Source organism: Cervus canadensis, chromosome 30 (genome assembly GCF_019320065.1).
Source record: "Cervus canadensis isolate Bull #8, Minnesota chromosome 30, ASM1932006v1, whole genome shotgun sequence".
Lineage (NCBI taxonomy): Eukaryota > Metazoa > Chordata > Mammalia > Artiodactyla > Cervidae > Cervus > Cervus canadensis.
The window spans coordinates 11,059,261-11,074,130 of record NC_057415.1 but is presented as its reverse complement, the minus strand read 5'-3'; the positions used below and the strand labels follow the sequence as shown (position 1 = coordinate 11,074,130).

Below are 14,870 nucleotides of genomic sequence, written 5' to 3'. Positions count from 1 at the left end.
AGAGTCTGAAGTCAGGCAGGTTGATTCCTCCAGTTCCATTCTTCTTTCTCAAGATACTTTGGCTATTCGAGGTTTTTTGTATTTCCATACAAATTGTGAAATTCTTTGGTCTAGTTCTGTGAAAAATACCGTTGGTAGCTTGATAGGGATTGCATTGATTCTATAGATTGCTTTGGGTAGTATAGCCATTTTGACAATATTGATTCTTCCAATCCATGAACACGGTATGTTTCTCCATCTGTTTGTGTCCTCTTTGATTTCTTTCATCAGTGTTTTATACTTTTCTATATATAGGTCTTTTGTTTCTTTAGGTAGATGTACTCCTAAGTATATTTTGATAAATCTGTCACCTTTGTAACCATGCCCACAATCAAGATAATGAACATTTCCACCACACTTAGAAAACTTCCCTTGGCCAGTTGTCAACAACACCTCATCCCACCCCAACCCAGTCCCAGGAAACCAGTGATCTTTCTCTCACTACAGATAATTTTTGCTTATTCTAGAACTTCATATAAATGGATTCAGGATTCATGTTATTGCATGTGTTAGCTTTTTCCTTTCTATTGCAGAGTAGTATCCTATTTTATGGATATCCACACTTTATTTATCCATTTGGCTATTGAAGGACATTTGAGCTGTTTCCAGCTTGGGGCTATTGTGAATAAAGTTGCTAGAAATACTCATGTACAATCTCCTTGTAGGTATACGTCTTTATTTCTCCTGGGAACATTCCTAGGAGTGGTATTAGTAATCATACAGGCTGTTATGTTAATTTGATTTCAAAAAAAACTGCTAGGTATGTTCATATTTTACGAACAGGCTGTGTTGCTTTACATTCCCACTAACATTGGAAGGACTGATGCTGAAGCTGAAATTCCAATACTTTGGCCACCTCATGCGAAGAGTTGACTCATTGGAAAAGACCCTGATGCTGGGAGGGATTGGGGGCAGGAGGAGAAGGGGACGACAGAGGATGAGATGGTTGGGTGGCATCACTGATTCGATGGACATGAGTTTGAGTAAACTCTGGGAGCTGGTGCTGGACAGGGAGGCCTGGCGTGCTGCAATTCATGGGGTCGCAAAAAGTCAGACACGACTGAGTGACTGAACTGAACTGAACTGAACAGTGTATAAGAATTCCAATTGCTCCACATCCTTGCCCACACTTCATGTTGTCCATCTTTTTTGCCATTTTGCCATTTTACCCACTCCAGTACTCTTGCCTGGAAAATTCCATGGACGGAGGAGCCTGGTAGACTACAGTCCATAGGGTCATGAAGAGTTGGACACAACTGAGCGACTTCACAATGATATCATTGTTTTCATTTAATTTTCATTTTCCTTGTGACAATTGATGTCAAACATCTTCTCCTATGCTTATGTTGGCCACTTGCATATCTTTCATGAAATCTTTTTATCTATTTTTTAATTGGATGCTTGTCTTCTTAATGAGTTATAGCATTTCTTTATACATTCTGAATAAGTCGTCTGTCAAATAAATGTAATGTGAGTATTTTCTGGAACCAACTTTGTATCATCAGCAGCTAATACTTTGCCTGACACAATATAAAAGTTATCATTGAGCAGAAGATAGCATTTGTAGAGGACAAGACTACCAATCTAAGAACTTCATGAAGTCTCTGAACCCACACAGCCCCTTTCTCTTCCTCAAAATTCAAGGGCAGATGGAAAAAACAACAGATGTTTGACACCATACACTGTACATTTATCCGTCGATAGTGATTTCATAGTCAGAATTGGAAGCCCAGTTAGGATATCAGATTTACTAAACTAGATCACAACATGTATACATCTGTGTGTTTATGCTTATTTCCAGATGCGTTCTGAAGCAATCTCCACTTATGCTCTCTGTGGCTTTGCCAATTTTGGTTCCCTGGGAATAGTGATCGGTGGACTCAGTAAGTGAAAAGAATATTCTTCACCAACAGATATAGTGTAAACGTGCTTCTGATCTCCATGTTGCTCTGTATCATTATCTGTGTTAGAAAGAGAGACACTGCAACTGTGGTAAATTCTTTGGGGTCTGTTTTTTCCCCCGCTCTGCAATGTAGTTTTCCTATGTGCGTCCTGGCTAACATCAGGAAGAATTTGCTCAAATGAACAGATATTATTACTCCACTCAAATATGACAAATACATTTCACTTTGCATGCCAATTCCAATAGATTTTTAATGACCACCTGGAGAAGGATTCTGAGGGCCAGTGGAAGTTCAATGGGAAAATGCTGTGATTAATTAATTCTGTGCCACCATAGGCAAAGAAGGGAATGGTGAGAGATGAGTTGCAGATATTTGGATCCCTCCTTGCAATCCATTTGCCTTGCCATGCCCTCAACACACTGTGAGGTCTCCTACACCAGAGAAACTTCTCTGGATGTGAAGCTCATCACTTAGCTCTTGAATCTTGAATTTTCCCACTCAGTTTAAAAAAAGAAAAGAAAAGTCAGCTGACTGGAGACTCCAGCCCTAGAACTCTCAGAGGCAGGGAATTTGGAATTTTAATCAATATCCTCAACATTAACCTTTCATACTTTCTTCCACGTTCCCCAGGTTCCATGGCTCCTTCAAGAAAGCGTGACATCACCGCAGGAGCAATGAGAGCGCTGATTGCGGGGACCATCGCCTGCTTCCTGACGGCCTGCATCGCAGGTATTATGTTGTGTTGTTTGTGTCCTGTCTCCCTGCGCTCACGGGATGGCAACTTTGGGGGGACAGTGCCCACCTCCTACATACACAGCACAAGCTGCTCTAGAGAGCTGAGAGGCAGAGTTGCTCCTAAGCATACTGTGATGTGAAATGTGTGGAGCATGGTGCAGAAGCCAAGAATAGAAGAAGAGTTCAGTGACATCATTAATTAAATAAATGGCACTCTGTTCCACTTCTAGGCATACTTACCAACACCCCTGTAGACATCAACTGCCACCACATTTTGGAGAATGCCTTCAACTCCAGCTTAGTTAGAAATACAACCAACGTCGTATCTTGTTGCCAGGGTCTACTGAGCAGGTATTGTACTTGTGATGATAACTTCTTTATAGTCATCATTAATGATAAAAAAAAAGACCATCCACTTATTATAACTTCATAACTCTTAATATAAGAGTTTGTGTGGTAGTTCTAACCACCTTTCATCTTTTTGTTTATTTATGACTATACTGGTTCTTTGTTGCTGAGTGTGGGCTTTCTCCAGGTGCAGCCAGCAGGGGCTACTCTTTGTTGTGGCATTGTGGTGCATGGGCTTCTCACTGCAGTGACTTCTCACTGTGGATCATGGGCTTTAGGTACCTAGGCTTCTGTAGTTGAGGCATACTAGATTCTAGAGTGTAGGCTCAGTAGTTGTGGCATACAGGCTTAGTTGCTCCACAGCATGTGGAATCTTCCTGGACTAGGGACTGAACCCATGTCCCGTATGTTGGTAGGTGGATTCTAAACCACTGGACCACCAGGGGATCCCAAAACACCTTTCATCTTGACTTTTCTCAATGAAGACTAGAAACCATAACACTAACCAATGCTGCTCAAACATTTTAATATGCCCCCAGCTGTGAATGAGGCACTTTGTATGAATTAGCTCAGTTAAACCTTGCAACCACCATATAAGTTGAGCACTATTGTTTTTTTAAACATTAGATAAAATCAGGGCTTGGAGAAACTATGTCACTTACTAAAGCAAAATGACTACAAGCAAGAGTAAGATAGAAATAGCCAAGAAAATTTGAGTCTTTCTGCCCACAGAGCCCAGACCCTTATCTAAGACCCTAGTACTAGTTACTAGGTACCAACTCCCTTTCAAGAGTATCGAGCAATGCAGGCTACCCTGACAGCATGATAGTGATGAGCCTCAATGGATGAGGGGCCATCAGTGACTCATGCCAGCCCCCCAATCCTGTACAGTTTCTATCTTCAAAATCAGTATCACCACTCCATCTGCCCTTCTTAAGGTGCAAGTTTGGGGTTTTTTTATTTATTTATGTTTGGCTATCCTGGACTTTGGCTGTGGCATGGGCCTTTCTCCAGTTGCAGTGAGCAGGGGCGACTCTCCAGGTGCAGTGCATGGGCTTCTCATTTCAGTGGCCTCTCTTATTGCAGAGCATCAACTCTAGGGCACGTGGGCTTCAGTAGTTGAGGCTCCTAGGCTCTAGAGCACAGACTCAGTAGTTGTGGTGTATGGGGTTAGCTGGTCCGCAGCACGCAGGATTCTCCCAGCCCAGGGATCAAACCTATGTCTCCTGCATTGGCAGGAGGATTCCTTTCCACTGAGCCGCCAGGGAAGCCCCATGTGCAAGTGTTTTATAAAGATTGATTCTGTCCTTTATTTGTTTACTCTAGAGGAAATAAGAGGAGTCTTTCAGGCCAAAAAGGATTTAAGAGTAAAAACTACTTTGTCCTTAACCCACCCTAACCAGAATGTTAGGCTTCCCTGGTGGCTCAGATGGCAAAGAATCTGCCTGCAATGGGGCAGACCCAGGTTCGATCCCCGGGTTGGAAAGATTTCCCGGAAAAGGGCATCGCAATTCACTCCAGTGTTCTTGCCTGCAGAACTCCATAGACAGAGGAGCCTGGTGGGCTACAGTTCATGGGATTACAGAGTCGGACACGACTGAGTGACGAACAGTAATACTGACTGGAATGTGAGGGAAGAAGTCAGCTTCCTACCCTGTGCTATTTCTCATGTGTCATCTTCCATTTCTGTCTTTTGAAGTCTCAACTAACCGTTTTATTTTCTTTTGCTCCAGCACTGTTGTCAAGGGTCCTGGTGAGGTCATCCCAACCGGAAACCATAGCCTATATTCTTTGAAGAACTGCTGCAACTTGCTGAATCCACCAACACTGAACTGCAGTTGGATTCCTAATGTACTCTGAGTCCAGCCACTCCTCCAACGGAACTCTAAGTACAGGTGCTGAATTTTCTGCTTTGAGGAGAGGGGGGAGAAACAAGCTATTTCCACAGATGGATACTTCTGTCATGGAGTTTCAGCTTTAAAGAAGAAAAACATGAGTGAATGCTTCACATCTATAGCATCTTCCTCCTCCCTGTTCTTCGCCTCCCCACCACTGAGAATTACTCATCTTGGTGTCCCAAAGTGACATGTTGTCTCCAAAAATGCTTCCTATCTCAGAAGGAGATTCTGGAGACGATGCAAAGATGCTTTTTAGTGAAACGTTCATCACTAATGATCTTCATGGCATAAAGACCACATTTTATGAGGAAACACAAACACTAATGACTGGATTAAAGGGGCTTCACCCAAAAGAAAGAAAGTGAGAAAGGTTTTGGAATACCTTAAGTAATGTATTTGTGTTTTCATTTTTGTCCATACACAAGAGTAATTTTTTTAAATCCATGTGTAAATAGTTGATTTGTATGTGTGGGGTGTGTGTATGTGCAGTGGTGATGAAGTGGGAACATAAATGGTATTCACATGTCCTTTCCCTCTGTTCTCTATGTTCTGGTGTCAGCCTTCATGAAAGCCCCATGGCACAGTGTGTGAGGGATTCCAATTATTCATATGTTGGTTCTCCTCTGTTTACTATGACTATTATTTTTCTCTCTCACTCTTTTATCTCTATTTAACTCTTTGCATTTTTCTACTCTGTTTTATTCCTGAGAGTTAGTTTTCCCCTTTTCAAATTCAAGAATTAATATTCATTTTTAATAAAAAAGTGGCAATATTACACACATACCCCTTTCTCTCCATCCTATTCACTCCAGTCTCTTTCCAGTACCACACTCAAATTATTGTTAATGGACTAGTACTGAAGGAGGGAGATATTATTTCTGAGTCATGTGATGAGAATAGATAGTAAGGGGGTAAGGATCAGGCAAATGAGCTGGTGAGCACTTGAGGCTTGCTGCCGCCAGAAATCTTATCAATACTCTGTGAACTTTGTGAGTGGCTCTGGGAGAGGTGGGAGTTTCCCTTTTCCCAGTAAAGCCACTCAGTTGAAGGTTTTGGTAGACAGTGATGTCTTCACTCTTCTTTGGCAGACATAGATGCTAGAGGACTATTTATTCCTCATAGTATATCCTCCACCCACCCATAGTCTTCTGAAATGGCAAAGATGGAGTGTCCTTGTGTTTCCTTGGCTGCCACCTAAGGTCACCCAGTGCTCACAGAACGTTGCTGTCAGTCTATGCACTCTGACCTTGTTTCAAGCCAAGGCTGTGAAATGAAGAATTCTGCATTCTGTCTTATCTGTGCCTGGAATCTGAAGTTTCTACCCTTCTTTCTATCTTCACACGGATATAGTTTTCATTAACCTGAAAGTCCTTTCTCAAATACAGTATTATGAGTCCAGATATGAATGTTTCCTAATCTCAGTAAAGAGGGACGTTCACTGCTTCTTATTCTCCTTATTTTCCATTGATTTGCAAATAGAGAAGAGGTCAGAAGTGGCATTTCTCTCTCAGATCCAGAAGCTGTGGTTACAAACAAGTTCTCTGACACCACAGAAGCCTTAGTCTCACAGCTAAGAATAGACTAGAGTCATGAAATATGGAAATTTTTCTTTTATTTTTCTTTCCATTGATAAAATCAGCACATCCAAGGAGTTAGGTCTGAGTGAGGTCTCTATAACTACACAGATTACTAACATGCATTGATTTTGCAAACACCCCCACCTAATTGTTCTCATGTTTCTGTAGTTTAATTGGGCTGGTAGGCCATTGTGAAGAGCTTAAGACATGCACATGCCCAGTGAGGCTGACTTCCAATTACAGAACAATTCCAAAATCAAGAATGATTATAAAGAAGGTTTTGAAGGACAGCAGTGTTGCAGGAAGGATTAAACTAGACTGAAGCTACAGGAGCAGGGGATGCAGAAGCACTCACTCACATTTTAAACAGGCAGGAGCACGGGATTAAAGAAGACAGGCTTGGTACAGGTGCACCATGTGGTGCTAATTGTCCTAAAAATAACTTAACTTTTTACAACCTGTGTGTGCACGTGTGTGTGCTCAGTTGTGTCTCTTTGCAACCCCATGGACTGTAGCTCACCAGGCTCCTCTGTCCATGGAATTTTCCAAGTAAGAATACAGGAGTAGGTTGCCATTTCCTTCTCCAGGAGGTCTTTCCAACTCAGGGATCAAAGCATTGCTTGCATCTCTTGTATTGGTAGGTGGATTATTTACCACTTGTGCCACGTTTTACAATCTGTTAATAAAAAGAACTTTTCATTTAAACTAAAGCAGGAAGAAAAGTGTACCATTGTCCATTCTTCTTCTGACTCTAAAGACAACAGGCGTTCATGATGATGAGTGTATTTTCCTTTATATGACAAAGGCCCTGTGACTGCCCCCGGACGTAGAGGGAGTTCTTCCTACCCTGGTCATTAGTGGGCCACTTGGCATTTCTATTTCAAGGGACTCTAGAAAGTAAACAATAGATCTGCATCAAGCCAGCTCCCCTACTCACTCTACCTTTCACAAAATAGGAAGACAGTGACTGAAATAAGGGATACATTCCATAGCCATGGAACAGAGAAAAGCACTCAAATAACAATCTTGCAATTTAGTTCTCTGGCAACTGCCAACCACTTTTTTTTTTTTTCTTTTTTCGACCATATCTTGGGCCTGCAGGATCTTTGTTCCCTGACCAGGGATTGAACCCAGGTCCACTGCAGTGAAAGCATGGAGTTCTAACCACTGGACCCCCAGGGAATTCCCCAACCACGTTAGTATGAGAAACCAAGATTAGGAAATAACCAATGTCTTGCAAGTCACGTTTACATGCAAAATCAGCTCCATATCTTCCATGTACTGGGCATGCTTCCAATAATACTCACAAAATAGGAGGACTGTAGAATCCTAAGTCACTCAGAAATGTCTCATTTCCTTGCATGCCCCAGCCCACCCCCACCTTGAAGTCATGTAGAGCTACCTATGATATAGTAATCTGTAGATTACTATAGCTAATAGGGGCTTCCCAGGTGGCTCAGTGGTAAAGATTCCATCTGCCACTGCAGAAGACACAAGAGACACAGGTTCAATCCCTGGGTCACAAAGATCCCCTAGAGTAGGAATGGCAATCCACTCCAGTATTCCTGCCTGGAAAATTCCATGGACAGAGGAGCCTGGTGGGCTACAGTCCACGGGGTCACAAAAAGTCGAACATGACTGAGCGACTAAACAAAGGCACATAGCTAAAAGAAGAATTGCGGCAATGTTCCCTGGTCTGATCTAAGTTCCTTCAACTTCAGAGTACACACCTCATTTCATAATTATTCACTCATATGTCTGTCTGACCCACTAGATAGACTACTAATTCCTAGATATCTCCAGTACTAGTACCTGGCGTCTAGTAGACAGTCAGTACATGTTTTTTCAATGTATGATTAATACAAAAGGACTAACCTTCACATAAGCAGGGATAGTTAATTCAATCACTGTTAAAAAACTTTTTAAAATAGCTCATCCAGAATGCATATTTAGAATAAAAATTGCAAATGATATGCCAGCATATAACCGAGAAATTAGAAATCTTCCTCCTACCTCAGTCTCATTCCTCACAGTCAGCTACAGTGAACACTGGTGTCACTTCATTTTTCTCAGCATATAATAACCTATACAGTAAGTTATAACTATCAAACTGGGGTGAATGAGTCTTCTTTCAAATCTTCACGCCAGAATTACTTTCATCTTCTATTTCTTGGCAACATCAAGCACATGGTTTTGCATATCTTATAATAAACTGTACTGGACAATGATTAGAGAACAAAGTTCAGGCAACTGGTCTTCATGATAATTGGCAAGGCCAGTCTACAATTCAGGGGTTGTCTCCCATGAAGCTAAATGGAATCATTAAAATGCCCCAATGCCCAATGTGAATAGGTGTACTTAAGTCACCAGATTCTTTCTGCTTATATGAGCAAATTTGAAAAGCTGTTATAGGAAGTGGGGAATAACAAGCTGGTTGCCCTTGCTGGCAAGTATGAAATATGATTCAGCAGCTAAGCGTCCACCTCTGTATCCGAACTATCACTGTTCAAATCTGTTAAAATCCTGCCCCTAATTCAAATCCCAGCTCCATTACCTTAGATACTTATGTAACCACTCTGTGCCTCAGTTTCCCCATTTGTAAAGTGCAAATAAACATATATTCTCCTGTATAGTTTTGTGATAATAAAGTTAAATCATCTAAAGCACTTAGAAAAATGCCTCACAGAGAAAGGCTGTAAAATACACTTGTTCTTCATCAAGGTATAATTTATAGGCAATAAATGTATAGATTTTTAAGTGTATGTTTTGATGAATACATACACCCATGTAACTATCACCCCAATCAAGATGGAGCACATTTTCGTCATTTCAGAAAGCTCCCCGGTCCTCTCTGCCTCACCCCCATGCTCCCATATCCCCAGGCAAACCTGACAGATTTTCTTTCCACTAGAGATCAGTTCAGATAAACGGTTCAGCTAGAACATCGTATAAATGGATTCATGCAGCACATGCTCTTTTGTCTCTTGTTCTCATTCAGCATAATGAATTTGTCTGTCATTCTGTTTTTATTGCTGTCCCCCCATTGTATAACTACACCACCATTTATATGTCCCTTCTACTCTTGACTGGCATTTAGGTTGTTTTAGTTTTTGTAGAATATTTGTTTTTCAGAGAAATTTCTATTTCTCTGCACACTCTTAAGGAGTTTCAGGATATCTTAAGCTTCGGATATATAAATCGGAATGTGAAGAATGCATGGTTTACCCACATGGAGGTTTGCTCCTTTTTTTTTTTTTCTTTTCTTTTTTTTTTTGGCCATGCCGCTTGGCTTGCAGTATCTTAATTCTTTAACCAGAGTTCAAACCTGGGCCCTGGGCAGTGAAAACATGGAGTCCTAACCACTGAACCACTAAGAATTCCTGGAGTTTTGCTCCTTATCATCCTTCCTCTCCTTCATAATCTTGCTGAATATTTTTACTTATATGTCATTCTTCATGGGGACTTTCAAGATGGTTGGCTTCAGGTCACAAACTGAAAGGCTACAGCTCCATGACATGGTCACTCTTGGTTGAAGAGAGTGTTGATTAGCTGCTCCTACGTGGCATGTAACAGTGCTCTCACTCTATTGCACTCTGAGAAAAATCATTTGGTTTTCCTAAGTCTCCAATAAAAGTAAGAGTTATGTTAACATTTAACCTCAATTCTAAAGTGAGAACATGAATTTAAAATATATAAGAAATGTAAGAAACATTTGTAGTTTGCAAGTATTATAGGAAAGCACCATGCATCTTTAAGGTGAGCTTTGGTTAAACGTAACAGATTTAGGCTCCAGTAGTTTGCAAGGCACAGAAGCATCCATCAGCTGAAAATGTTGTTACTTAGGAGCCATGATAAACTTAATCCCATTTATGGGACAGGGTGGCCAGTTCTTCAAAGCATCTGTGCAAAACAAAGGCTCAAATTCTCATTAGAATTCACCCAACAAAATTCCACCTGCCCTTTTCTGAGATGGGCATCTCAAATAGTTGAGAATGATTTGCTCTCTTTGACCATCCACTCATCAAGGTCTGGCCATAAAAAACAGGCTATGCAGAAAGTGAGAGTTTCTGCATCTACTTAAGCCAAAAGGAACCAAACAGAAGGAAACAATATGTTCTTGGGGACTCAGGAGAGGTCCTCCTGTTGCAGTCTGACTTGAGTATTGCTTCCATAGCAACGGACTTCAGAGTTCGCAAACAAGAGCCAAGTGCACACAGGAGGCTGCAGCTGGACTCTCGAAAAAGTTTTTTCTCAAAAGCTACGAAAGTACTCAAAAAGAATTCAATTAAAATTCCATCTAAAATTGGCAGGGGGGGTGGTCATCTAGATGATCTGAAGATAAAGTTAATTTCTTAAATATTCTCTTTTCTCTCTTCCCATTAATACAGGAATATGTTTCAGGAGAATTTCATTCAGGTTACAGTTTTTCACTAGTGCCTCTGGCCAAAAAGGACAGGCATTGTCCAGATATCCATAGCAAGGAGCAGGTCAGAGACTGAGAGAAATGTCCCAGCAAGCTGGCCAGAGCCTCGGGCGCCCTGAGAGGATGAGATGAGATTTGGGGCTCCAGAAGTGACTCCTTAAGGTGGCCTGCTGCAACTGTATAGGGACAAGAGTTTATTTCTCTACCCCTTCTTATAATAAGCTTTTATAAATGCCTGATTGAAGAAGTAATCAGCTGCATTTTTGTAGAAAAATATTCATAACCTGAAGAAGAAAATAAAAACATCCATATCCCATCACAAAGTATAACAGGTACTAATAGTCTGTGGGATATAGTCATTCAATGTGTGTGTGTATGTGTGTGGGGGGGGGGGTGTGTGTGTAATACTTTTAAAGTGAGACCACTACTAGGATTTATTCTGAGGCCAGCTTTTCCCTCTTAATATATCATGAACACTTTTCAAAAAATATTTATTTGGCTGCGCTAGGTCTTAGTTGCAGCACATGGGATCTTCCATCTTCACTGAGGCACACGGGATCTTTTTTAGTTGGGGTATGCAAGATCTTTAATTGCTGCATGTAAACTCTTAGTTGTGGCATGTGGGATCTAGTTTCCTGATCAGGGATGGCACCCTGGCCCGCTGCATTGGAAGCACGGAGCCTTCTCCAGTGGACCACCAGGGAAGTCGCTATTATAAACACTTTTGATTGTTAAGTATTCTCCTACATCATCATTTGTAAATGGCTGCCATACATCCCACTGTATCACTGTATCAGAATCTAACCAATCTCTTACGGTTGACTATTCCAGATATTTCCCATTTTTCTTGATTATCAGCAATACACATTCTTGTATTCAACTCTCTGCACAAACTCATTAGTTCCTTGTAACACATACAAAAATGCTAGAGACACATAGAGATTTTAACTCCCAATATGTTTTCTATTTAATGCTAAGACTCAGGACAAAGTCAAATGATCAAACTATGAGTAGACAATGTATTTCCAGTACAAATCAGCCTACTAGTTCAATCACTGGCAATCAAGAAGGTCACTGAAATGTAATAGCAAGTCAGGACTTGTGTGGGATTTTATACACTACTGATATCCACTTTGTGAAAACCCTGGATAAATGACACACCAGGTTATCTTCATCCAATTAAAGATTAATTTTCTAGTTCCTTATTTGAAAGTGAAAGTGATTTCTCTATTTTTGTAATGGGTTTTTGTACTGCCAACACAGATTAACTGAGTATGAATAAAACAAAAGGAAGTTTGAGCACTAATTCCTGACCCCACCTAAAGCTAGTCCAGGAGGAAAGAAGTCCTAGTTCATGGAGAATCAAAAAGTATGGTTCCCACTGGTACTGTTGGATACAGGGCATGCTGATGGCAGAGACGGGTGAGCACTGCCTAGGTCCTGGGGCCTGGATCTGTTCTTCCAGTTAGGGGAGGATCAGCAGTTTCACCAGCAAAAGCAGGATCCAGAATCGTGTCCTGTCTCCTCAGGATGCACAGGAGAGCAGCCTTGGTGCCTTGTCTGCAGGGAGAGGGAGTCAACTCCCTGTTCCAGAGGTTCAGAAACAACCATGCTATACACCAGTTCTGTCCTTAGCTCTTGGCCACTCCTTTGCAGGAGAAGCCATCCACAGAACCCAAGGGGTAGAGGAAAGGATCCTCTCCTACCCCTACAATCTCTAAACTGTAGATTATAACAGCTACCCCAAAGAATTAGCTTTAAGTATTAAATAAATGTGTGGTGTTTGGCCCATGGAAGAATTCAATAAATATCAGCAGTGATGATAAAGAGAAAGGAAACATTTCCTAGCTCACTCCTCTGCGAAGAAACACAGATACCCAGCGGCTTCACAATAATGATGGTTCAAAGATTAGTCCTTCTATTACACTCTGAACTAAAGATGTCTCTACATGCAGAAAGTGACATTAGCAATTGTCTTGATAGTGATTTTACTGAACTTCTCACTAACCCAGTTTGAAAGGAGATTTCTAGGACTGTTATTCTCCTGAAACTGGTCTGCTGAAGTGAAAATGGCATGTAAGACCAGGCTTGGATTCTAGTTTAGCCACTTCATCTCCGAGACTCTATTAGAAGAGAGATAACTGTACCTCCTCGTTCTGACAAATGATGAGATAGTAAGATAAGAAATGACCAACCTAGATAGCATATTAAAAAGCAGAAACATTACTTTGCCAACAAAGGTCCATCTAGTCAAGGCTATGGTTTTTCCAGTGGTCATGTATGGATGTGAGAGGTGGACTATAAAGAAAGCTGAGTGCCGAAAAATTGATGCTTTTGAACTGTGGTGTTGGAGAAGGCTCTTGAGAGTCCCTTGGACTGCAAGGAGATCCAACCAGTCCATCCTAAAGGAGATCAGTCTTAGGTGTTCATTGGAGGGACTGATGCGGAAGCTGAAACTCCAATACTTTGGCCACCTCATGCGAAGAGTTGACTCATTGGAAAAGACCCTGATGCTGGTAGGGATTGGGGGCAGGAGGAGAAGGGGATGACAGAGGATGAGATGGCTGGATAGCATCACCAACTCAATGGACATGAGTTTGAGTAAACTCCGGGAGTTGGTGATGGACAGGGAGGCCTGGCATGCTGTGATTCATGGGGTCGCAAAGAGTTGGACATGACTGAGCGACTGAACTGACTGAACTGAAGATAAGGAAAGTGGCTAGTACTGTTTGTCATATACCATATGTTCAATCCAAGGGCTACTTTTGTAGTTATCACCGTCATGTTCTTTGTCATAATCGTTAAAGATGATGGCTTTCTGTGAATAAGGACCAAAAAGGAGGGTAATAAGCACCAGAACTGGAAGGAAAGAAAGGACACATGGTCAGAATATTAAGTTTTTAAAGGCAGAATGTGTTGATGGAGAATAGAGTGATACATGTGAATAATATGTGATAAAATCAGTAAAATCAAATAATACTAGAATCTAAGTAGTACAAAATTATTTTAAGTTTGCTCTGTGTTGGAAAAAAAACTTTTTTTACTATAAAATGTTTGGAAAAATTCAAGGCTACCATTTCTCTCTCCTTCTCATCCTAATTTTACTGTAAACCTTGCATCATTCCCATTGCCCCCACCTCTACCCCCCCCCCCCGCCCACATACACACTCACAAATACTTAAAGGCAAGGATGATTGATTTTTCCTTGTGCCTTGATATTTCACATAGAGTGAAGAACTTGTAATTCACTTCCTGGCCTAAATTGCAAGCTGTTTTTATTAAAGTGGTTCCCTCCCTTCCCCCAGAACTCATACTTTTTATTTCCTTCTGGTTCAGCTGATAGCTCCAATTTGTCCACGTCAGCAATCAATGTCTCTTACATCCCAGAATCCTCCCTTGCACCCTGTTGTTCTCAGGCCCCCAGCTTCTGGAGTCAAATAGTTTCTCACCAGGAAACTACAGAGCAGAATAAGATGGGGCCTGGGATTGAAAACCTGTTTCCAGAGCACTTGAAATGTCGAAGTCAATCGCAGTTTTCTCTTGTTGCTATGGCACAGGTGACCCTGTAGAGTCGCCAGCCTGGAAACTGACAGACACAGATCAGCCTGCACTGGTTGCCATGGTGAGGAAGAACCTAAGCATGCTTTCTCCATACCCATTGGTACCTGGCATGTCAGGAGCCCAGAGCTGCAAGAGAGTGCTAAAAGCTCTCATCAAATCGTTAACATTTAGGCAGGAATTCAATTGTGCTTGATTGTCTGAGGGTAATGCTTCATTAAAGAGATTGTCACAGGGAGGAGAAATGCTGGACCCTTCAGAAACCTGGAAAACAAAGTATTAAAAGCAAATTCCACGGTTTTTTAACTGACTTGTTCTTGATCTTTTTCAAAAGAAAGTTTAATTGACTCCATAAAGAAATGTTCAATCTATGGCAATCAACTTCCTT

General features: G+C 41.3%; 1 protein-coding gene across 1 annotated transcript in view; it reads left to right on the top strand.

Moving 5' to 3' along the window:
* SLC28A3 (solute carrier family 28 member 3) overlaps nucleotides 1-6,366 on the top strand; it is a 118,817-nt gene extending 112,451 nt beyond the window's left edge. Inside the window, exons 15-18 of the mRNA XM_043453802.1 lie at nucleotides 1,841-1,922; nucleotides 2,574-2,672; nucleotides 2,909-3,029; nucleotides 4,760-6,366. Coding sequence (XP_043309737.1) covers nucleotides 1,841-1,922; nucleotides 2,574-2,672; nucleotides 2,909-3,029; nucleotides 4,760-4,886 — 429 coding nt within the window. The 3' untranslated portion in view covers nucleotides 4,887-6,366. The remainder of the gene's footprint in view (nucleotides 1-1,840; nucleotides 1,923-2,573; nucleotides 2,673-2,908; nucleotides 3,030-4,759) is intronic.
* The last annotated feature ends 8,504 nt before the right edge of the window (nucleotides 6,367-14,870 follow it).